The 25009-nt window shown below is 49.5% G+C and overlaps 1 protein-coding gene and 1 pseudogene across 3 annotated transcripts in view; both read left to right on the top strand.

The window, feature by feature from the left end:
* Positions 1 to 7513, top strand: part of Limk1 (LIM domain kinase 1) — a 32777-nt gene extending 25264 nt beyond the window's left edge. For all 3 annotated transcript variants that reach the window (XM_076923126.1, XM_076923127.1, XM_076923128.1), the window contains 6 exons: positions 914 to 973; positions 1243 to 1308; positions 3568 to 3724; positions 5604 to 5659; positions 5913 to 6070; positions 6184 to 7513. In XM_076923126.1, coding sequence (XP_076779241.1) covers positions 914 to 973; positions 1243 to 1308; positions 3568 to 3724; positions 5604 to 5659; positions 5913 to 6070; positions 6184 to 6346 — 660 coding nt within the window. In that variant the 3' untranslated portion in view covers positions 6347 to 7513. The remainder of the gene's footprint in view (positions 1 to 913; positions 974 to 1242; positions 1309 to 3567; positions 3725 to 5603; positions 5660 to 5912; positions 6071 to 6183) is intronic.
* A 2137-nt stretch (positions 7514 to 9650) lies between these two features.
* Positions 9651 to 13556, top strand: LOC143437873 (small ribosomal subunit protein uS11 pseudogene; annotated as a pseudogene).
* Positions 13557 to 25009: the final 11453 nt, after the last annotated feature.

Genomic DNA, 25009 nt, shown 5'->3' with positions numbered 1-25009 from the left:
AGAGAGTAAAGATGCCAGCTACCAAGCCTGACGGGCTGAGTTCAGTCTCCAGGACCCACATGTAGAAGGAGAGAGCAGATGCCTATAAGTTGTCATATGTCACACACATGCTGTGGCATGTGCACACGCTACACACATAGACACACATAAACAAATAGATGTACTAAATGAAATGTCTAATTGTAGAAGGAAATTAAGATAGACAGCTGACATTTATCTTAGGTCCCCACATGTGGACATACACACACATACACACAAAATGGATACACACATATAAAAAGAGTATTCAGGGGGTTTAATAGGTGGTAACCCTACTGTCATAACGGACTCATGGGTCGTAGTTTCTACTGTCTGCTCTGGAGAGGTGCATGAGTCAACACCCAGCAGTAACAACCCCACAGGTGATTGCTCAGGATAGATAGTTTGGGAATTGCAGGAGAACATACATGAATCCTTAGTTCATGAAATCCGTTCTGTTGAAAAAAAAAAAAAAAAAAAAAAGATGCCTTTAGGCCTTGAGGCCAAAGAAGGAAACCTGCCTGAGCTACATAGGACATCCTATCTTGGAAACAAACAAACAAACAAACAAACAAGGGCCCATGAAATGGCTCAGCAGGTAACACTGCTTGTTACCAGTGATGTGAGTTTGATCCCTGGAACCCAAATAGCAGAAGGGGAGAATAGCCCCCCCCACCAAGTTATCTCTGACAAACCACAGAAAACAGTGCCTTGGAGCCGGGCACACACAGCTCTTGGAAGATAAGTGTTAGTAGGCAGCTGTAGATACAGGAGAACGTGGAGACCTCAGACAACCGCACTTGTGCCTGTGACTCACTCAGCTGTCCCCTCTCCTGTGCCACCATGCCATCCCCCCAGCCCAGGCTCTATGCTAGCCATTTTTCCCTGTCCCTAGGACAGCCAGTACCCGTGGAGTCAGAGGGTCAGCTTTGCCAAGGACATTGCATCAGGAATGGTAAGTGACCTGCCACTCACTCAGGTGACCCACTCTGCCACGAGGTGTGTGGGAGCAGAGCCTACGGGGATGCTTTGGGGGGGGCAGCCCCATGGGTGACTGACTAGACTCCCTCAGTGAAGACTCAAGGTAGAGCTCAGCAGTAGAGCACGTGTCTGGAGTCCATCAGCTCACAGGATGGGTAGGAAGCAAGGAGCTGGCAGAGGATCAGAGCTGAGGTGCAGTCTGTTGACTAAACATCCGCTGATAGCCTCATTCCGTCCCCGCAGGCCTACCTCCATTCGATGAATATCATCCACCGAGACCTCAACTCCCACAACTGCCTGGTCCGTGAGGTAAGCAACTGGGAGTGCTGGAGAAAGAAGAGACCTATGATGTCCTCTCAGGGCTTTTATGGAACTAGAGATCAGGTGAACAGTACCAGCGCAAGAGGCAGGCAGAGCTGGGTCACAGTCCTGGCCCTGCCATTTATACTGTGGCAGCAGTCCCCAGACCCACCTGCAGCGCAAGAGTTGAACAGATCAGAGAAGGGAAAACTGATTCAAATGAAAAGCCCCAACTTTCACTGCAGCATTCACAGACGCCATCTGAGGTAGTGCAGGCTACCCAGGCAGCAGCGACAACTGCAAATCAGCATGTGGGCAGGGCATCAGGCAGTCTTCTGGAAGAGGAGACTTGGCAGGGGCATTTCAGTGGAGTCCAAGAGGCTAAGAGGCAATCAGCCCCAAGTTTTCAGGTTGGTGTTTAAGGGGGTCCCCAGATGTTCTACAGGAAAGCAGAGGAGCTGGGCCAAACCGGGAAGCAGGTACCTAGAGTCCTACTCCCATAATAAACTACCTCAGTCAGCCTCTGAACTGAGGAAGGTGAAGGTAGGAGGATTGAGTCCTGCATGAGCTGCAGACCCACGTCAGGGCTAGCCTGGACAGCTTAGCAAGATCCTGTCTCAAATTGCAAAGTGAAAGAAAATACTGGCAGCAGGGATGAGGAAAGCATATTCTCAGAATCCCCCAGTGAGGGGCTGGGGGTGTGGCTCAGTGGTAGAGTCCCTGCCTAGAATCCCCCAGTGAGGGGTTGGGGGCGTGGCTCAGTGGTAGAGCACCTGCCTAGAATCCCCCAGTGAGGGGCTGGGGGTGTGGCTCAGTGGTAGAGCCCCTGCCTAGAATCCCCCAGTGAGGGGCTGGGGGCATGGCTCAGTGGTAGAGCACCTGCCTAGAATCCCCCAGTGAGGGGCTGGGGGTGTGGCTCAGTGGTAGAGCCCCTGCCTAGAATCCCCCAGTGAGGGGCTGGGGGCGTGGCTCAGTGGTAGAGCACCTGCCTAGAATCCCCCAGTGAGGGGTTGGGGGTGTGGCTCAATGATAGAGCACCTGCCTAGAATCCCCCAGTGAGGAGCTGGGGGTGTGGCTCAGTGGTAGAGCCCCTGCCTAGAATCCCCCAGTGAGGGGCTAGGGGCGTGGCTCAGTGGTAGAGCCCCTGCCTAGAAATCCCCCCCTCCCCCCCCCCGTGAGGGGCAGCTGACATAACTTGGCAATGCAACTTTTGCCTATGTGAGACCTGGGTTCAACTCCCAGTACCACACACACACACACACACACACACACACACACACACACACACACGTACGTACGTTTTCTAAGGTCTCTAAACCATCCAACCAGTCAGCACAGAGCTATAATCTAAACAGACCAGTACTTTGGTTCTGATGTTTTAGGTTCCTGGTGTCCTCTAAGCGCTGCCAGCCTGCAGAGGACCCTGCACAGAAGATGGTACTGCTGGGGCTGTCCCAGCAAGATAGAAAACACCAGGCTGTAGGACACCCTGAGGGTGAGCCACAAAACTCTGGGCATTGGTGTCCTGAGACTGAGCTAAACAAGTCTTTGGAGGGTCCTGCTTAGCCTTGGTGTCTAGATCCTTGGTGGCCTGCATCCCTTTGAACAGCCTCAGTGTCACCTACTCTGTGTGAACATGAGGAACACCCGGAAAGGGAGAGATGTCAGGTCCCAAGAGGACCAGACTTATATCAAAGGAAAGGACCCTCAGCTACCCATCTAGTCACAGACAGTCACCTGGAGACAGCGGCACACAGCAGGCAGGGAAGAGAGTGAACCCACATCCATCCCCACCCACATCTGGCCTCAGGTGAATAGTGCCGCCTGCTAAGCAAGCACTCTACTGCCGAGGCACGCCATCAGCCTCACTGGGATTCTAGGCAGGGGCTCTGATGTCAGCCCATGCTCCACTTCCTCACTGGGAACTTCTAAGCCAGGATTCTCCTATTGAACCTACTCTAATCCCTTACTGGAAGATTCCAGGCAGGCTTTCTACCTATGAAACCATGCTTCCAGCCCCTCACTGGGGGTGGGGGTTTCTAGGCAAGCTTTCTACCTCTGAATCACACCTCTAAACCCTCGCTGGAATCGCCAGAAGTTTTAGGCAGCTCTGTTTGCAGAGAGCTGAGACAGAGGGCCGTACCCTCCCCCACACAGGTCCCTGTATCTGGGGCATATGCTCTGCCCTGTGTGGGATTATAGGGAAAAGGTCCTAGATAGGAGCACACAGAGAGGACCAGGTCTCAGCCTGCCTTACGAAATTCCCAGAACAGGAACGTGGTGGTGGCTGACTTTGGGCTGGCTCGACTCATGACGGATGAGAAGAATCAGTCTGAAGACTTGCGCAGCCTGAAGAAGCCGGACCGCAGGAAGCGGTACACGGTGGTGGGCAACCCCTACTGGATGGCGCCAGAGATGATCAACGGTGAGTGCTGGCTCTAGGGTACCAGACAGGGCGCAGCAGCTACCCCATATGCTGGCCTCTCCGCCCGACGGCTTCCCTGGCTTCCCTCCGGCTGACGAGGGTCAACTGGGGTTTTCTGGGCTTGTGGCCACCACCCTCTAGCCTCCACCTCCTCTTTACATTACCACCCTCCTTTGTTTAGTTTCGGGTGTGGTTTTCACACTGTGTGTGCGTGCACACGTGCACATCAGGAGGTACCTTGTAGGAGGAAGTTGTCTTCCCTCATGTGGATCCTGGGACTCAACTCAAAAATCATCAGGTGGCCCACCTTTTCTTCTTTTAAAGGCCAAGTCTCATTTAGCACAGGTTAGCCTCAAACCCACTATTTAGGCAAGGATGACCTTGTGCTGCCGTCCCCCTGCCTCTGCCTCCAGAGTGTTAGGATTATAGGAGTGAGTCGCATGCCCAGGGGACGGGGTGCTGGGCAGACTCCAGGGCTTTGGGTATGTTGGTAAGTATCCTGGCCTAAAGTGCTGGGGTTATAAGTGAGCACACCAGCTCACTGTCTGCCTTTATCTCTCGTTATGTATTTGCTGTGTCTCATTTTGTTTGGTTTGAGATAGCCCCTCTTTATTATGTAGTTCTAGCTGTCCTGCAACTCATTGTGTCAACCAGGCTGGCTTGGAACTCACAGAGATGTACCTGCCTCTCCTTTCTGCGCGCTGGGATTAAAGCTGTATACCGCCATTTCTGCCAAACTTTTTGTCTTTTTTTTTTTTCCCCCAAGACAGGGTTTTTCTATGTAGCTCTGACTATCCTAGAACTCACTCTGTAGAGCGAGTAGGTTGGCTTTGAATTTAGAGATCCACCTGCTTCTGCTCCATGCTTGCATGTGCCACCACCACCAGGCCGGGCTTTGCCTTTTTTTTAAAAAGGTATTTATAGCCAGGCAGTGGTGGTACATGCCTTTAATCCCAGCCCTTAGGAGAGACAGGAACATCTCTGTGAGTTCGAAGCCAGCCTGGTCTACAGACAGCCAAGACTATACAAAGAAGCCCTGTCTTGGGGGTGGGGGGGCGCGGTTATGGGGCTGGAAATGTAGCTAATACATTGTCTAATATACGGGAAGTCTTGGGTCCCGTCTCCAGCAGCACGTAAGTCGGGTGTGGTAGCACACAGCTGTCATCCCAGTATTTAGTTGATGGAAGTAGGAGGATTGCTGTGAGTTTTAAGGCCAGTTTGGGTTACATGGTGAGCTTCAGGCTAGCCCAGCTAGAATAAGAACCTATCTCAAAAACACCAAGAAAATTGGCATATGTTGGTTATGTATCTTATCCTAGCACTCGAGAGGCAGAAGCAGGTGGATCTTTATGACTTCTAGGCCAGCCTTCCTGCTCATGATGAGTTCCAGGCCAGCCAGGGCTACCTAATGAGACCCTGTCTAAAAACAACACAAGCAGGCCGTGGTGGCTCAGCTGTTAAGAGCACGTGCCACTCTGTAGAGGTTCAGTTCCCAGCACCCACATGGCGGCTCCTAACCATCTGTGACGCCATTTCCAGGGGTTCTCGTGCCTTCTGGCCTCCACAGGCACCAAGCACACATGTGGTACACATATACACATGTAGACAAAACATGAATACACATAACGTAAGAAATCTAAAAAGTTAATATAACAAGAAAAGAGGTATTTCAGATAGCACATGAGCCTCAGACAGAACCAGGACTGTCTCTCCTCCTATGCCTTGCTGGGCATGGAACCCAGGGCTCCGTGCACACTACTCGAGCTGCCTGCCAGCCGAGCCACATCCTGCTCTTGGATCTCAGAAGAATGTGCTTTCCCTTTCTGTCTGTCACTGCTCCTAGTCCTGCATCCCCTGCTGATACTTGCTCTCTGTTTAGGTCGTAGTTATGATGAAAAGGTGGACGTGTTTTCCTTTGGAATTGTCCTATGTGAGGTAGGTCACGTAAGCAGCCCTTGTGCCCAGACCTAGTGGCTCCTCCCCACTCTCCAATCCTCCCATGCTCCAGCCTGGATGTCCACAGGGACCTCAGACCCTGAGAACCTGGCTCCCCAAAGCCACAGCATCAGTGGGGTGCAGTTTAGTCCCTGGCCACTTCTATCTGAAGTGTCATCAGAGCATTTTGCCAGGCTTCCAGAACCCGCAGGCCCAGGGGCCCCACACTAAGCAGGGGCTCTGTACTGAACAGATTATTGGGCGTGTGAATGCGGACCCTGACTATCTGCCCCGCACTATGGATTTTGGCCTCAATGTAAGGGGTTTCCTGGACCGCTACTGTCCACCAAACTGTCCCCCAAGTTTCTTCCCCATCACTGTGCGCTGCTGTGACCTGGATCCTGAGAAGAGGTGAGTTGGGGGGAGAGGGGACAGGATTCTAGCCTGAAGCAGCCTTGGGATAGATAGGTGGGTCCTTGGGAGAGCCAGACTCACTGTCCCCTGATGCTCACCTGTCACCCCAGGCCCTCTTTCGTAAAGCTGGAACAATGGCTAGAAACACTTCGCATGCACTTGGCTGGTCACCTGCCACTGGGCCCACAGCTGGAACAACTGGAGCGGGGCTTCTGGGAGACCTACCGGCGGGGCGAGAGCTCACTTCCTGCCCACCCCGAGGTCCCTGACTGAGTCCAGGGGGCCCGTCGTCTGCATCCCCGCCTCTGGAGAATATACCCTCACCAGATTCCTCAGCAGGGGGTGGCCTAGGCATGGAGCCCTCAGCCAGGGCAGTGGTGCCCACACCCATCCCCCCAGACCCAGGCCCTTACCTGCCTTTTCCCCTCATGCAGGGTGCCCCCCAGCCTCTCTCTGCCTCTGGCCCCCAAGTCACCAGGCTGCACACACACATGGTCGGTCACATTGCCCTGCCTTACCTCCCATTCTGTGGGGCCAACCCCTCACTTGTTCTGCATGAGCTAGAGGGTAGGGAAGCTGGGCCCATTCCATGCATTGCCTGCAGCCGTCTGCACACTGCACCTGCTGGCAGCTCTTCCCCAGCAAGGCCAGGCTAGAAGGCAGCTTTAGATGGGAGCCCCTACAATGCCAAGGGAGAGACTCTGTGCCCCGGATCCCCTTAGGGGAATCTAGGTAGCATCAGGTATTGACAGGGATCTAAATCCCAAAGCAGAGAGAGAGAGAGAGGTCCAATCCCATGTGGCCAGGCAGTGGCCCTCGCTCTTGCTTGGTGTCCATCTCATTTCTTGATCAAAGCCACTTTAGTGAGAAATAGGTACCAGTCCTCAGGATGAGCCAGGATCCCTCAGGGGAGAGGGCAGATGATGCCTGGGATCCAGCTGACAGGGAGGGTCCAGCCCACACTACAGAGGCTGGGCAGAGGGACCGAGGCAGCCGTCCCAGCATCCCAGCCCTCCAGGTTCATCTCAGCACCCTTCCCGGGCCTCTCCCCATGGCTGGAGCAGCCCCACCCCTCTCTGGGTGCGTCTGCCCTCTGAGTTCTTTCTGTGTGATCTATTTTTTAAGAAGAGTTTGTATTATTTTTTCATAACGGCTGTAGCAGCAGCTGCTGGGGTTTAGGGGGATGGTTTGGTTTTGTTGTTTTGTTTTGTTTTAGGTGGGTGGGGGTGGGAGGGCCATTTCTTCACTCTGCTTCAGTTGAACATCTAGGATGTATTCAAACTGTGAAGCTTTCTCAGTGCACTTTGAACATGGAAGAGAATCTGAGCAGACCCCCGCGGGACCAAGACTGAAAGAGGCAAGGCCTTCTTGCCTCTGCCCAGTGACCGTGACAGGAATGAACCCAAACTCGGAACAATAAAATCAATGCTGTGCTCCCCACGCGGGGCTCGCATCCTCGTGTGTGTCTGAGGGAGGGCTTCAACACAGCCAACAAGAGAAAGGGATTCAGAGGCCCAACCTGGGCCTGGGTGTAGGCCTTCTGAGTGCTGAGAGACAGAGACAGGCAGATCCCTGGGAGTGCTAGGCCCGGTCCACAGAGTGAGTTCCAGGACTGCACAGAGAAACCCTGTCTGCAGTGGGGGCTGGGGTCCTCATGTGGGGTGGGCTGGAGACACAGCTCAGTGGCTGTAGAAAGGGACTGGAACTCATCTCCTGGGATCCACATCAGGCGGCTTACGGGATCACAGGGCCAGCTACCCCCTTCTGCCCCGCAGACCCTGCACTCGTGTGCATATGTGCAGACACACACACATACTTAAGTACATCTTCAGAGTCTGGAGAGAGGCCTCAATTAAGATTCCTGTTCTTGCAGAAGACCCAGGTTCAATTCCCAGCACCCATGTACGAAAATTTTAAATATTTTCAAAAGCCCGCTGGAAAGGCTCCAGGCAAGGGGTAGGAGTGCACGTGCAAGCTTTTCAGAAGCTAGGCTGGACCTGGGTGCACTGGTACAAGCCTGTAATACCAGTACCTGGGAGCTGAGGTAGAATTGCAGGCTGTCTGGATTTAAGGCCAGTTTCTACTGGAGAGGGAGACCCTATCTGGGAAAAAAAAAAAAAAAAGCGGGTGGAGAAAAACATCAGGGTGTAGTTCAGTGGGTAGAGTGTGTGCTTAGCATGCAGAGAGCCTAGGTTTGACCCCTAACAAGCCATCATGCTAGCACATAGATGTAATCCCAGCAGGTGAGACAGGTTCAGGAGTTAAAGGCAATCCTCAGCCATATGGAGTTTGAGCAAAATACCCATCCACATAAAAGTTAAAAACATACTAGAACTAGACATGGGGGATGTCTGGAAAGATGGCTTAGCAGTTAAGAGCACTGGTTGCTCTTCTGGAGGACCCAGGTTTGATTTCCCAGTCATAGGACTCCAGTCCCAGGATACCTGACACTCTCTTCTGACTTCCAGAGGTACCAAGCACACATACACGCAGGCAAAACATCCGTAGACATAAGCCAGACATGGTGGCACTTGCCTATAGTCCCAGCACTTGGGAGCCAGAGGCAAGGAGGTTTCTACAAGTATGACACCATTCTGGGCAGTGTAACAAGCACCAGGCCAACTAGGACTACACAGTAAAGCTCTCACCAACAGCCCAGTGTGATGGTGTATACCTGTAGTGCCAGTGCTTGGGAAGCAGAGGCAGGCGGATCGTGAATCTGAGGCCAGCCGACTACTTTACGCAAGAAGTTCCAGGGTAGCAAGAACTAGGTGGTGAGACTGTCTCAAAAAAGAAGTGTCTCAGGGCATTTAGGACAGGGAATTATTTCTACCGGGGAAAAAAGTTGAAACATGGTAAAAGGCTAAAATGTGGATCCTGGGGCTTGGGAAATGGGCTCATTGGTCAAGTGCTTGCTGTAGAAGCATGAGGGGTGTGCATTCGAATTGTGAATGCAGGGGAGAGAGATTGTGTGCATGCATGCATGTAATCCCAGTATTCCTCAAGATGGGACATAGAGACAGGAGAATTCCAAGAGTTCAAGGACCATATGGAAGGACAAATGAAACTGTCTCAAACAAATTGGAAGGGAGGCAAGCTGTCCTCTCACTAACCCTCAAGTCATGGCACATGCATGCCTTTATTCACACATACAGTCTGTGCAAATGTATGTATACATACATGTTGCGGGGGGGGGGTTGCGTGTGTGTCCAGATGCCCACAGAATCAAGATTTTTTTTTTTTTTTTTTTTTTTTTTTTTGGTTTTTCGAGACAGGGTTTCTCTGTGTAGCCCTGGCTGTCCTGGAACTCACTCTGTAGACCAGGCTGGCCTCGAAATCAGAAATCCGCCTGCCTCTGCCTCCCGAGTGCTGGGATTAAAGGCGTGCGCCACCACCGCCCGGCCAGAGGACAGATTTTTGCAGATCCCCTGGAGCTGGAGTAAGAGATGGTTGTGAGGGCCCAACATGGGTGCCAGAAATATAATCTGGGCTTCCTGCAAAAGCAAGAAACTCTTAACTACTGAGCCATCTCTCCAGACTCTGTGTGTGTGTGTGTGTGTGTGTGTGTGTGTGTGTGTGTGTGTGTGTGTGTATACATGCGCGCACACATGTGTTTTGAAACAAGGTTCCTCTATGTAGCCCTGACTGTCCTGGAACTCACTCTGTAGACCAGGCTGGCCTAAAACTCAGAGATCCACCTGCCTCTGCCTCCCAAGCACTAGGATTAAAGGTGTACGCCACCACCTCCTGGCATGAACAAAGTTTGCTGTATAGATCTGGCTGGCCTTAGCGTGTTGCACTCAGGGATCTGCCCGCCTCTGCCTCCTAAGTGCTGGCATCTAAATTTTTATTTAATATGTGGTGGAGTTGAGTGTGGAGGTATGGTATATATAATATACCTGTTCCATGATATTCATGTGGAGATCAGGAGACAACATTCGAGAGTCAGTTCTTTTCCAACATGTGCAGGGATCCAACTGGAGTTGTCAGATTTGTCACATGAGCCAACTCACCAATCCCCTTCCTGCTTTGTATGATGGTACCTTAGGAGCCACTGCCCATCACCTCCATCCTAGGCTACAGGTCACACGCTGTAATCATTGTTTTGATTATTGCTGTGACTAAATGCTTGGTGCCTTTCTTTGGGTTACCATTGCCATGGTAAAACACATTAATCACTGATTAAGAAAACGCTTGGGCTGGAGAGATGGCTCAGCACCCACACTGTGGCTCACAACTGTCTTACTCCAGCTCCAAGAGATCCAACACCCTCACATGAGTGCAGGCAAAACACCAATGCACATGAAATATAAGTAAATGAGTGAATGGATAAATTAATAAATAAATGGAAAAAAGAAAAATGCTCTGGGGCTGGAGAGATGGTTCAGTGGTTAAGAGCACTGACTGCTCTTCCAGAGGTCTTGAGTTCAATTCCCAGCAACCACATGGTGGCTCACAACCATCTGTCATGGGATCCGATGCCCTCTTCTGGTGTGTCTGAAGACAGCTACAGTGCACTCATACAAATAAAAAAAGAAAAATGCTTGACAGGTCTGCCTATAGCCCACTTTAATGAAGGTAATTTTCTCAATTGGAGTTCCCTTCTCTTATGACTCTAAGCTATGTCGAATTAACATAAAATTAGCAAGCACAGTTGGCAAAGTCACCCTATGGGAGGAACGATTTACATTGCTGGATTCCTGGAAGGGAAGACATTGTAGGACCGGAGTAATCCAGCCATGAAACAGAAAGTAAAAGCTGGAAACTCAGGAGTTCAAGGCCGTCGTCGGCTACATAGTGAGTTGGCGGCCAGGCAGAGCTACACGGCACCCCGTTTCAAATATGAGGGGGGGAAGTGCTGGGGGTGTATCTCAGTTGGTAGAATAATACCCTAGCATAGAGGAAGCCTTGGGTTTGATCCCCAAACCCCAATAAACTGGTCAAGCCTGTATTGCTGATGCCCAGGAGGTGGCAGAGGCGGAGGATCAGGAGTTCACAGTCTTCCTCAACTACACAGTATGAAGCCAGCCCGAGTTTCATGAAATCCTATTTTTAAAAATTACTGGGCCGGGTGGTGGTGGCACACGCCTTTAATCCCAGCACTTAGGAGGCAGAGGTAGGTGGATTTCTGAGTTCGAGGGCAGCCTGGTCTACAGAGTGAGTTCCAGGACAGCCAAGGCTACACACAGGGAAACTCTGTCTCAAAACTAAAACAAGAAGGAAGGAGTGATGAAAAGAAGGAAGGAGACATCCCACAGAGCCCAGTTGGCCAGGCAAGTGATACAGGCTCCTCAGCCTGTGGTGGATTGTGACCAAGTAGCTCATCTGTGACTTTTAAGATTTAAAGCCACTTCTGTGCAGACGAGTCATCCCTGAGCTCCGCTCTGTCAGAAACCACGTACAACAGGCACTTGAGATCACTAACTTTTAGAAATTTTGAAAGAAATTTTAAAGATTTATTTTTTATGCACCTATGTGCATACTTTGTATGCCTGTGTCCAGAAAAGCTAGATGAGGGTGTTGGATCCCCTGTAACTGAAGTTAAAGACAGAGCCACCATGTGGGTGCTAGGAACTGACATGGGGTCCTTGGCAGTAGTAGCCAGTGCTCCTAATTGTTGAGCCATCTTTCTAGTCCCTAGAATGACTAGTTCCGTGCTAGTAAATCACTGATACAGTTAACGTGAGCCCTTCCTCCCTTGTCTATGACTTGAACTAGTTAAAGGCACCAAGCTAAATGTTTTCCTTGTCTAGCTTTGCTGAGCAGTCAGAAGCATCCTGCTCAACCCAGGTTTGGTAGTGAAGTCTTGTTATCTTAGCCACTCAGGAAGCGGAGGCAGGAGGATCACAAGTTCAAAGCTCCTTCTATGGGTACAGAATGGATTGAAGACCAACCTACATAACTTAGTGAGACAACATTTTCTTCAAAGTCAAGAGAAGGTGAGGGCTGTACTCAGCAGTAGAGGTCTTACCTAGACTCTCACTGACTCAGTGGTAGAACATTTGCCTAAAAGCCCACATTGAGGGGCGTGGCTCAGTGGTAGAGCCCCTGCTTAGAATCCCCCAGTGAGGGACTGGGGGCGTGGCTCAGTGGTAGAGCTCCTGTCTAGAATCCCCCAGTGAGGGGCTGGGGGCGTGGCTCAGTGGTAGAGCTCCTTCCTAGAATCCTCCAGTGAGGGGCTGGGGGCGTGGCTCAGTGGTAGAGCCCCTGCCTAGAAGCCCCAGGGGAGGCTGGGGGTGTCAGATTCATGGGTAGAGCTCCTATGTTACATACCTGAGGAGACTCTAGGTTCAATCTCTAGTATGAGGGGCACAGGGAAAGAAAGAAGAAAAAAAGAGACAGAAAAGGAAAGCGGACAAAACAACCGTTTCATGAGTAAACTAGCTTACCCTGCTGACCTTAGTTCAATCCCCAGGACTCACAGTGTAAGGAGAGAAGTAACTCTCCAAACTCATCCTCTGACCTCCATGTAGACACACACACACACACACACACACACACACACACACACACACACACACACGAAATAGAAGGGGGTCTGGAGAGATGACTCAGTGGCTAAGAACTCCTGTTACTCTTGCAGAGGACTCTGGTTCAGTTCCCAGCACCCACACAGCAGCTTATAACTGTCTATAACTCCAGCTCCAAGGGATCTGATGCCCTCATCTGACCTCCATGGGTACCAGGCATGCACAGATAAACAAGCAGGCAAAACACTCATACACATAGAATAACTGTTTTTAAAAGAAGAACTAGAAGGAAGGAGAAAAGACCAGAGTCAGGTATGGAGGTGAAAGCAGGCAGTTCAAGGTGTTTACATACCAAGTTCTAGGCCAGCCAAGGTCACAGAGTAAGACCTTGTTTAGTGTGTATATGTGTGTAGAAAGAATGGAATACCTGAATATCTTTCTGATATAGGAGTCTGAAAGCGATGCACAGAAATGGCACCTCGCATGGGGAAGGAAAGGACAAAGTCATCAGGTCAGCCTTGGCCCCCAGGTAGCTGAAGGAGAGAATGTACTTGGCATCTGTCCCATCCTTGCATCCTTCAGTAATACCTTTGTCCATGTTACCAATCTTTCTGGCAAAGAAACCATCTGCCGAATGACTGGTGGAACGAAGGAAGAGGTTGACCAGGGTGAGTGCTCTCCTTACCCAGCCACAGGGGCTGCCCAGGATGTGGTCCAATGATGCAAGGAACTTAGCATCACCATCATGGCTCTGTGTATCAGACCGTGGACCACAGGAGGAAACAGGGCCAAGCCCTCTGGACCTGGAGCCTAATCAGCCCTCAGAGGTCTCGCTTCAATCAGGGATGAAGATTGGGGGGATTGAGAGTGTCACGTCCATCCCCTCTGACAGTTCTCGAAGGAGGTGGGGGAGGAGGTCATCATGGTCACTCTCTATGAACAGGACTGCTCAGATTATTTTCTGCTAACCACCTGCTTTGCATAAGCTAAAAGGAAGCAGGGGGAGGGGAAGAAGGGAGGAGAAGAAGGAAGGGAGGGAGGGAGGGAGGGAGGGAGGAAGGAAGGAAGGAAGGAAGGAAGGAAGGAAGGAAGGGTGGGCCAGCCCAAACTATCCTTACAGATTTCTAGCACTGGGTTCCATCCCCACCCATGCCTCGTCTCAAGCAGCCATGGATGAGGCGGAGCCACTGCTCTCAGATGCTTTGTGCTCTGGGTATCCCCATCTCTGCTTACACTGGCACAGTTGCAGCGGCTCAAGCTCAAAGACAGTTTCACAGCCTCACTTTGGAAAGCCTGCTTGTCTCACCACTCCCTCCCACCCAACCTCTCATGCTAGCAAGCACTTAGGCGATCTTGGAAGATGGAGAGAGGAGAGGACGAGCTTCCTCCGAGTTTTCCAGGAATCCTTTGAATTGCTCTACAAACAACAAGCATTTGGCCACATGCCGAGCACTTCACAACACACAGGCCGGGCATGGCAGTAGCTCTCTTCAGAGATCTGAGCACAAGCCACAAAACACTCTGGATCCTGGGTTGGTTGGTTTGTTCATTTTAAGACAAAGACTCAAATTGTAGCCCACATTGGCCTAGAAGACGGGGACCCTCCTGCCTCAGCTTCCTGACGGCTGAGATTACAGGTGGACACTACCATGCCCATAAGGATCTTTTCCTGGAGGTTCTGAACACCAGCTATACAGAGAATACTCTCCTCACTCCTAGGTATTCTGACTCTGTTATTCCGAGTTATTCATGATTGATACAACACGGCATAAGGAATGGAATCAGAATAGTTGTTATCTGAGTGAATGCAGTAATGGATAACTTGGTTGAACAAGATGGTTCAGTGGGTAAAGTAGCCTGCTGCCATACCCGAGTTTGATCCCTGAGACACACATGGTGGAAAGAGAGAACCAACTCCTCTAACATTCATGGGCACGATGTGACAAAGTGTGCCTCTCCCAAGAACAAAAAGCAATATGTTTGAAGTTTATAAAAAGGCATGCCGTTAATCGCAACCACTCTCTCTCTCCAGAGGCAGAGGTAGATGAATCTCTGAGTCTGAAGCCAGACTGGCCTACATAGCAAACTCCAGGCTACCCAGGGCTACACAGTGGGACACTGGGTCAAAAAAAAAAAAAGATTCTTTAAAAAAATTTCTTACGTGTTTTGACTGCGTGAATGTAAATGCATGCAGTACCCACAGCGGCCAGAAGAGGGCATCAGATTCCTTGGAACTGGAGTTGGAGATGGCTACTAGCTGCCTTATGGCGGCTGGGAATGGAACCTGCGTCCTTTAGAAGAGCTAAACCCATCTTCAGCCCTCAAAAAAAATTTTTTTTGTTTGTTTGTTTTGTTTTTTGAGTCAGAGTTTCTCTGTGTAGCCTTGGCTCTCCTAGAACTCAATCTGTAGACCAGGATGGCCTCGAACCCAGAGATCTACCTGCCTCTGTCTCAGTGTTGGAATTAAAGGTGTGTGCCACCAGCACACACACAGTACGTTTTTGGGGTTTGGTTTGTTAGTTTGTAGGTTGTCACTGTTTGACCCAGAATGGCCTTGAACTCAAGATCCTCCAACCTCAGCCTCTTTATTTTTTCTGATTTTTAGCCAGGGTCTCTCACTACATAGCCCTGGCTACAGAGATCTTCCTGTCTCTGCCCCACACCATAGCCCTCTACCTCCACCTGTTGAAAGCTATGACACTAGACAAGGCCTACCATGCCCAGCAGAGCAGTACAACCTTTAGGAATTAGGGCCTAGTGGAAGATAATCAAGTCTCGGAGGCATCACCATTGAGAGAGATCAGAGCAGCTCCTGAGAGAGCAGCTGTCCTAGGGTAGCCTGACACCTGTCCGTCCCTCTCCTAGGGGAGCTGGAAGACACCCATCTGTCCCCCTCCTATTCTATCCACTGTCCCATGTGCTCCTGCTTTTCTGACACCGTGTATTATCAGATGATCACCAGATCTGAGCTATGATGGGTCCAACACCCGAAGCTCCATAATTCTGAACAAAATAAATCCTTTCTTCATTAAGCGTTTGACCTCAGTTATTTCGTTATAGCTACGGGAAAGACTAAGAACCAAAACATGGGTCTGGAGTCAGAGGACCAGAGTTCAATTCCCGGCACCCACCTCAGGTAGCTCGTAACCACCTGTTACTCCATCTTCGGGGGATCCACTCCTCTGGCCTGCACAGCCACCTGCACACACGTGTACACACAACAGGTGCACATACACACACACACAAAAATAAAACAATCACTTGTTTTAGATTTATTCATTATATTTTGTGTGTGAGTGTTTTGACTGCATGTATGTGTATGTACCATGTGTGTGTTTGGTGCCTGAAGAGATCAGAAGAGGTCATCAGATGCCCTGGAACTAGAGTTAGGGATGGTGGTTCCATCATGGGTGCTGGGAACCAAGCCTAGATCCTCTGCAGGAGCAATGTTTTCAGGGCTGGAGAGATGGCTCAGTTGTTGAGAGCACTGGCTGATCTTCCAGAGGATCCAGGTTCGATTCCCAGCACCCACTTGGTGGCCCACAACCATCTCTAGTTTCAGGAGGTCTGACACCCCAATCTGGCCTCTTTGGGCACTGCACACATGTGATACACAGATGTTCATACAGATAAATTTTTAAAAAGAGTAACAATTGCTTTTAACTACTGAACCATCATCTCTCAAGCACAAATGAATCTTTAAAAGAATCAAACATGCTGGGTGGTGGCAGTGGTGGCGCACACCTTTAATCCCAACACTGGGGAGGCAGAGGCAGGGGATCTCTGAGTTCCAGGACAGCCAGGGACACAGAGTGAAACCCTGTCTCAGGAAAACAAAACAAAACAAAGCAGATACCATTTTGTAGTAGCTCTTTGGGAGAATGATGGAATTTAAATTTTTTAATCTCTCTCTCCCTTCCCTCCCTACCCCCCCCCACTGTCTCTCTCTCTCCTAAGCAGGCACTATACCACTGAGGCATGTCCCCAAACCCATGACAGGGAATTCTTAGGCAAGTGCTCTATAGCTTGAGCCACGCCCCCAGCCCCTCCCTGGGGGATCCTAGGCAGGGTCTCTACCACTGAGCCACGCCCCCAGCCCCTCACTGGGGGATCCTAGGCAGGGGCTCTACCACTGAGCCACGCCCCCAACCCCTCCCTGGGGGATTCTAGGCAGGGGCTCTACCATTGTGCTACATCCCAACTCATTTTGAGCTATAGTCTCACTGTGTAGCCCAGGGTGGCCTCAGACTTGTAGTCCTTGCTGTCCTGGAACTCACTCTGTAGACCAGGCTGGCCTCAAACTCAGAAATCTGCCTGCCTCTGCCTCCCAAGTGCTGGGATTAAAGGCGTGCGCCACCACTGCCCGGCAGCCTCAAACTTTTAATCCTCTTCCCTCCACCTCCCCAGTAGCTGGGACGCTAGACTTGCAACCCCACATCCAACTTACAAATCTGTGCTGCTGTTTCCTGTTTTCTTAGAAAACTGCATCTGCAGTTTCCGCTGCCCGTCCCTGACCTTGAACTCCTTAGGATCACAGGACTCACTGCCCATCATCCAGCAGAGCCAAACATCCACTGGGATCCAGAGAGGGCACTACATCCCAGCTTGGAACAGGTCCCCTAGCGTCCAGGAAGCCCCTCCCGAGCAATGGCTCCTTGGGAGTGAGAGGAGCACTTGCCTATATGGGAGTTTGAAACCCATCAGTAAAACGTAATGAGAATTGTCTTACAGGACAGAGGGACGGAGCTCAAATCCGGATGGACTCCAGGGTATCCGCTCAAAATTAAAAACTGAAAAAAAAAAAAAAAAAAAAAAAAAAAAAAAAGAAGAAGCATGTGCAGGAAAGGAAGCCGGAGAGGAAGAGCAAGAAAAGTTAATGGCAAGTAAATTATATCAGGGCCAGGGAGATAGGACTCAGTGGGTAAAGGTGCTTGCAGTAAAAAGCCCGGAGACCTGAGTTCAAAAATCCCTGGGACCTACAAAGTGGAAGGAGAGAACCATTTCCCTCAAGTTTTTTTTTTCTCTAAGTTTCACATGTGCTCTGTAAAATGTGTGTGTATACATAAATAAGTTACAGGGTTAGTTTTTTTTTTTTTTTTTTTTTTTAATCTCTGGGCCAGGCCACGTATGGTTATGGTGGTACAGGCACCTGGGAGGCAGAAGTAGAGGATGGAGAAAGAATAGAAGATCCACCCTGACCAAAAAAAGAAAGAAAGAAAAAAGTCTGAAGTCCTATCAAGCAAAGTGTTATTGATCCTTCTCAGTGGACCCTGCTCTCTAGACAGGTAATACAGAGCCCCAAGCTCCCAGAGGGTGTGTCCTGCAGGCTGGCTGACCCACTCAGATAGCAGCTTTGGGTTCCAAGGAATCTAGGCCACCATATCCTGCCACCTTGACCTCAGGAACCTGTAAGGGTTGGGACAGGGCAGGGCTGGAATGCAGGTCATCCCACCCAGAGCCAATTCCATGACCTGAGATACCCGTGCTCCCTGCTCTCCACAGAAATGTGGAGCCTTGTAACTACAAATGGCCACTGAAATTGTGTCTGTGTGCATACAAATGGCCACTGAAATTGTGTCTGTGTGTGCATGCAGCTTTACATATGTGGATGTCAGAAGTTGGCCTCGGGTGTCTTTCTTTGGGGACTTGTCCACCTTTGTAGTTTTTAAGGTTTATTTTGGGCTGGAGAGATGGTTCTGTGGTTAAAAGCACAAGCTGGAGGACCTGGGTTCAACTCCTATCCAGTTCCTTAGGATCTGGACAACCCTATCCAGTCATAAATGCAGGTAAAACACCAGTGCACATGAAATACAAATCTATGAAAATTGGGCTGGAATTAACTGCTGATAACTCAGTCCTGAGTTCAATCCCCAGTAAGCACATAGTGACTCACAACCATCTGTAATGAGATCTGATGCCCTCTTCTGGCATGCAGGTAGATGGCCAGGTAGAGTACTCATATACATAAAGTAAATACATACATTTTTTAATTAGAAAAAAAGACATTAAAAAGATTTCTTTTTCTCTTGTCTCTTTGTGGGTATGAGCATGGTGAGTGCAGGTATAGAGAGAGGCCAGAAGAGGGCGCTGGATATCCTGGAGCTAGAGTTGCAGGTTGTTGTGAGCCACCCAGTTTGCGTCCTCTGTAAGAGCAGTAGGCACTCATAACCACAGAGCCATCTCCCCATCTCATTTACCATGTGAGACCAACTCTCTCACTGTCCTGGGTCTTACCAAGTAGGTCAGGCAAGCCCCCCCCACCCCCCACTCCCCCATCTTTGTTTCCCCAGTACTGGGCTTATAGTGCACATCCCAAAGCTCCCCCTTTTAGAAGGGGGTTGAACTCAGGTCTCTAGGCTTTTAAGGCAAGCACTTTGTGAACTGGTTAACCTCAGAAGGTAGAGGCAGGTGAATCTCTATGAGTTCCAAGACAGTGGATCTCTGTCTACATAGTGAGTCTCAGGACAGCCAAGGCTACATATGAGAGAGACCTTGTCTCAAAAATAAAATGTAATGTTTTCAATTGTATTTTATTTGTTTTTTGGGTGTAGTAGCACATAAGCCACAGTGCTCGTGTGGTAGTCAGAGGAAAAATTGTGGAAGTCACATCTTTCCACCAACCAAGTGGGTTCCAAGGATCAACTCAAGTTGTCAGGCTTGGAGGCCCTTTGATGTTTGGGGGTGCTTTGGGGGGCTTTTATTGTTGTTAGGGGATTGTTTGTTTGTTGTGTGTAGTCAGAGATCTTAAGATAGGGCTCGTGGGTGGTTTTCTTGGCTCACGGCCTCACAGAATCACTCTGAGGGTGGAGCCTGGACCTAATCATTACCTCTGAGGTCCCATCATTACACACAGTGGCCCAGTAAACCCATGAAGGCTGGGGCTGGGCACATCTGGTTGTGCACACCTGTCCTTCCAGAACTGGGGAGGCTGAAGTGGGAGGACTTTTGAAGCCAGCCTGAGCTACTGACAAAGTTCAAGGTTAGACCAGACAACTTAGAGAGAACCCCAGCCGGACCTAAGTGATCCTCCTGGCTCTGCCTCCCAAGTGCTGGGATTAAGGCATGTGCCACATCACCTGGCTTGATTTTTAAAATCAGATGTGATGTAGCCCAGGCTAGGCTCAAACTTACCGTGTAATCAAGGATGATCTTGAACTTCTGATCTTCCTGATTCTACTTCCTACCTCTGGAATGTTGGGAATCATAGGACTTCTTTGTGTATTCCTGGTCATCCTGGAACTTGATCTGTAGACCAGACTGGCCTCCAACTCAGAGATTTGCCTACCTCGGGCCTCTCAAGTGCTTGGATTAAAGGTATGCACTGTCACAGCTAAAATCACTAGATTCTTAAAAGAGGCTGTCTTGAAGATAAAATAAATCATATCAAGCCGGGCGGTGGTGTCACATGCCTTTAGTCCCAGCACTTGGGAGGAAGAGGCAGGTGGATTTCTGAGTTCGAGGCCAGCCTGGTCTACAGAGTGAGTTCCAGGACAGCCAGGGATACACAGAGAAACCCTGTCTCAAAAAACAAAACAAAACCAAAAAAAAAAATCATATTTCAAATTATTTTAGGTAACAATAGCATCTATACCAACAAAATTTCAACATTTTATAATACCACAAAGGGCCAGTAAGAAGCTCAGCAGGTAAAAAGGTGTTTGATACCAAGCTTGAAGACCTGAGTTTGTTCCCACTTGGCGGAAGGAAAGAACCAATTCTCTTGGTTGCCCTTTGACCTCTTTATGCATGCTGTAGTTTTCTCTCTCTCTCTCTCTCTCTCTCTCTCTCTCTCTCTCTCTCTCACACACACACACACACACACACACACACACACACACTAGGGAGCTGAGAACTGAAGCACTTGCTGGGGTAGAGTCACGCAGCGCTGGGAGACAGGGATGCAGTCTGAGAAACACGTCACTGGTGAATGTCCTCATCTTCCACAGAGAGCGCTCACACACACGCTGAGTACTGTGCGTTGCTCATCCTCTCTATGCAGTCCAGAGACCTGGTAAACAAGATTTAAGAGATTGCTGTTGGCTGAACACCAAGACACGTTTCACAGGAAACTTCTGTTTATATACACTCTCTAAAATAAGGACAAAATGGGCTGGAGAAATGTCCTGGTGGATAAGGACACATGCAGCCCAGTCAGGAGGACCCGACTGATGTTCTGCCTGCATCCGGCTGAAAAGCCAGGCATGTCAGAGCCTGCCTGTAGGCCTACCACCGCGGGCTGGGGTGGTGGGCAGCAGAGGCAGAAGAATCTCTAGGACTTGGTGACAGCCTAGCTCCAGGTTAACTGAAAGAACCTGTCTCAAGAGAATGAACTGGAACGTGACAGAGCAGGACAGAGGTCCTTGCCTGACCTTTGTACCTGCCCCTCCCCTATAGGCACAGGAAAATTTTATTGAAACTTTTAAAAATACTGAAGAAGGGGGCTGGAGAGATGGCTCTGCACTTCAGATCACTGGCTGCTCTTCCAGAGGACCCCAGAAATGAATAGAGTTAACAAGAATATTGGCTATAGTGAGGGGCTACTTAATGGAGCATGGGTGACCCAAAAGCAGTCACCCAAAAGCTACTCCCTCCTCAGCATGGATGACTCACAAAAACTACGTCACTGGAGCTTCTTGAGAAACATGCACCGGGCAGTGGTGGCGCACGCCTTTAATCCCAGCACTTGGGAGGCAGAGGCAGGCGGATTTCTGAGTTCAAGGCCAGCCTGATCTACAGAGTGAGTTCCAGGACAGCCAGGGCTACACAGAGAAACCCTGTCTCGAAAAAAAAAAAAAGAGAGAGAGAGAGAAACATGCATCTCACCTGGTCCAGAGTCTTCTCTTCCCAGCAACGGTGTGACTGCTGTTACAACTGAGCATAACCTGGGAAGCAGGGCAGACTTGCAAAAGTTCTAAGTTTCAGGAGCTTCCGGGGAATCCTCATGGGCTTCCTCCCCTCTCCCTCCCTCAGCTCAGAGGCAATAGCTACACAATGACCAATAACAGGAGTTTGGCTTCATCTGTGAGTTACTGTATACCCTAGAGTAGTTTGTTACATTATTTCCTTTGACACAGGAAATAGTCTCACATAGCCCAGGCTAGGCTCCAAGTTCATATAGTCTTACCTCACTCACTTCCTGAGTGCTGGGGCACAGGCTTACCCCCAAGGCTCCCAGCATGCTAGATTAGCACTAAAGCCACATCTCAGCCCTGCACAGCACTTTGGGTTTTGAAACACAGTTGGTTCACTTACAAACAGGAGGCATGAGTTTGGTTACCGTGGGAACAGCATCCTCAGGTGATGGGCGTTTTTCAGGCTTCCTCCTAAGCCTATAGGACCATCAGGTATCAGCTACATGGTTCAGTGTGGGCAGACACATCACTGTGCAGTGAATAATTAGAGTGGCTAGCTTCACCAGACAACAACTGACAAGCAAACTATACCCGAGGGCCCGAGACATGACTCACTGGGTAAAGATGCTTTCCACCAGACCTGATGGATGACCTGAGTGCCCTGAAGATAGGCAGGTGGCACGAATCTATAATCCCAGCATCTCAGTGGTGAGATGAGAGGCAGAGAAGGCCAGCTTCCTTGGGGCAGCTTCGAAACAGAGAGAGGGAGGGAGAAAAGAGAGAGAGAGAGAGAGAGAGAGAGAGAGAGAGAGAGAGAGAGAGAGAGATCCTGCCTCAGTAGTGTGTGAAAGGTCAGACTCCTGAAAGCTGTCCTCTGACCTCCATACATACATGTCCTATGTTCTCTCAATCTTCCGCCTCTCTCTCTCTCTCTCTCTCTCTCTCTCTCTCTCTCTCTCTCTCTCTCACAACACACGTACCAGTAAATTAAAAAAAAAAAAAAAAAAATGACACCGGGCAGTGGTGGCGCACGCCTTTAATCCCAGCACTTGGGAGGCAGAGGCAGGCGGATTTCTGAGTTTGAGGCCAGCCTGGTCTACAGAGTGAGTTCCAGGACAGCCAGGGCCACACAGAGAAACCCTGTCTCGAAAAACAAGATAAAATAAAATAGTCATTTTTTGTTTGTTTGTTTGTTATTACAATTACAAGCACAAACCATCACATCTGGCTATCTATCTACTATTTATTTATTACATGTATCCATTTATTGTGTGTGAGGGAGAGTAGTGCACATACCAAAGTGCACGTATGGTTAGAGGATAATTTTCAGAACTTGGTTTTTTTTCCTCCTTATGGTGTGGACCCTGGGGACTGAACTCAGGTCAGGCTTGGTGACTTTACCTGCATACGTTACCACTGCCTGGCTTATTGTTTTCATTTAAAAAAAAAAAAAAAAAGTCAGCCGGGCAGTGGTGGCGCATGCCTTTAATCCCAGCACTTGGGAGGCAGAGGCAGGCGGATTTCTGAGTTTGAGGCCAGCCTGGTCTACAGAGTGAGTTCCAGGACAGCCAGGGCTACACAGAGAAACCCTGTCTTGAAGAAAAAAACAAAATCAAGGTCTTCAGCTACATAGAGAGTTCTAGACCAACCTAGACTGCAGCCCTAGGTCAAAACAAGCAAATAATAACAAACAAGCAGAAAAGATAGTGATAAAAGGCTGAAGATGAACCTTGGGGGTAAAACGTTCTCCAAAGTCTAAGGTTCTTGGTTCAACACCCAATATTGATGAAGAAAAATAAAATACTCCAAGAGCAGGCAGGATGGCTCAGTGTACCAAGGGACTTGAGTCAGATCCCAAGGCCCCAAATGGAAAACAAAGAAAATCCACTCGTGCAAGGCATTCTCCTCCTGCAACACCTGTGCCGCCCTACCCCATACTCTAAGCAATTTTATGCAGAAAATTAAATCCACGTGGCATTTATAATTATTACTTTATTTACCTCTGTGGTTAAGACAGAGCTCCCCTCTGTAGCCCAGGCTGACTAGAATTCAGTCTGTAGTCCAGGCTGGCCCCAAATCTAAACCAATTGCCCTTCGAGCCTCCTAATTGATAACTTCATGTCATCCTTTCCCAGACCTGAGGTTGCTACAGGGTTCTTTTACATTGTAACAACTACACCTCAGCATATCCAAGAATATTGTAATCTCTATCAAATCCCCAGAAAACCCCAGGATCACTTATTCTCACCATGTAGCCATTGCTACTTTGAGAAGATGCAATGCAGATCAGGCTTCTGGCTGGGCTTCTTGTGGCTATTTTATTTTGTACGTATGGGTGTCTTCCCTGCATGTGTGTCTGTGTACCTCTCCTGTGCCTGATACCCTCGGAGGCTAGAAAAGGTTGTCAGATCCCCCTGAAGCTGAGTTACAATTTTGAGCTGCCATGTGGGTGCTAGGGATTGAAATGGGGTCCTCTGGAACAGCAGACAGTGTTCTTAACCTCTGCAGCCCCTCGGTTTGGTTTTGCTTTTTAACATTGCATCCTAGCCAGGCGGTGGTGGCAGCACGCCTTTAGTCCCAGCACTTGGGAGGCAGAGGCAGGTGGATTTCTGAGTTGGAGGCCAGCCTGGTCTACAGAGTGAGTTCTAGGACAGCCATGACTATACAGAGAAACCCTGTCTCGAAAAAACCAAAAAAAAAAAAAAACCAACCAAAAAAACAAAAAAACATTGTGTCCTTGTGTGTCAGGGGTACAAGAATGCTCAAGTGCTTTGAAGTCCAGAGGTTCCTCTCCTTCTTGTTTTGTTGTTGTTGGTGGTGGTTTGTTTGTTTTGGTGGTTTTTCGAGACAGGGTTTCTCTGTGTAGCCCTGGCTGTCCTGGAACTGACTCTGTAGACCAGGCTGGCCTCGAACGAACTCAGAAATCTGCCTGCCTCTGCCTCCCAAGTGCTGGGATTAAAGGCGTGCGCCACCACTGCCCCGCCTTCTTGGTTTTTCAAGACAGGGTTTTCCTGTGTATCCCTGGCTGTCTTGGTACTTACTCTGTAGACCAGGCTAGCCTCAGATTCCTAGCTTCTGCCTTCAGAATGCTAGGATTAAAGGCCTTTGCCACCACTGCCTGGCTTAGGAGTCACTTGTTAGGAGCTGTCCACCTTGGTTCTTTTTTTTTTTTTTTTTTTTTTTTTTTGAGACAGGGTCTATGTACCTAGCCCTTGACAGCCTCTGTGTGTGTGTGTGTGTGTGTGCTCACGCGTATGTGCATTCGTGTGTTTGTGTGTGTGTAAAAGAGCATGCAAAACGTGAAAAAAGATATCACACCCCAGCTCTTGTGTGGAGGTCAGAGGACAACCTGTGGTAGTCAGCTCTCTCCTTCCACCATGTGGGCCCTGGGGCTCAAACGCAGATCAATCTTGGTAACAAACATCCTCATTCACCGAACCGACCTGCCCACCCTTAAATTTTCTTTTTCAGAGCAGAGACTTCTGCATAAGTAAAACGTATCTAATCTCTTACTAGTTCAACTACAAACAACCTATACCATTATCTTCACCACCCTTCCCCAATACCCAGACAGAGAATACAATGTTTTGTCTTTAAGATTTCTTTTATTCTGG

The sequence above is a fragment of the Arvicanthis niloticus genome, chromosome 24 (genome assembly GCF_011762505.2).
Source record: "Arvicanthis niloticus isolate mArvNil1 chromosome 24, mArvNil1.pat.X, whole genome shotgun sequence".
Lineage (NCBI taxonomy): Eukaryota > Metazoa > Chordata > Mammalia > Rodentia > Muridae > Arvicanthis > Arvicanthis niloticus.
Note: the sequence above shows the minus strand (reverse complement) of the source record. Positions and strands in the feature narration are given on the sequence as shown.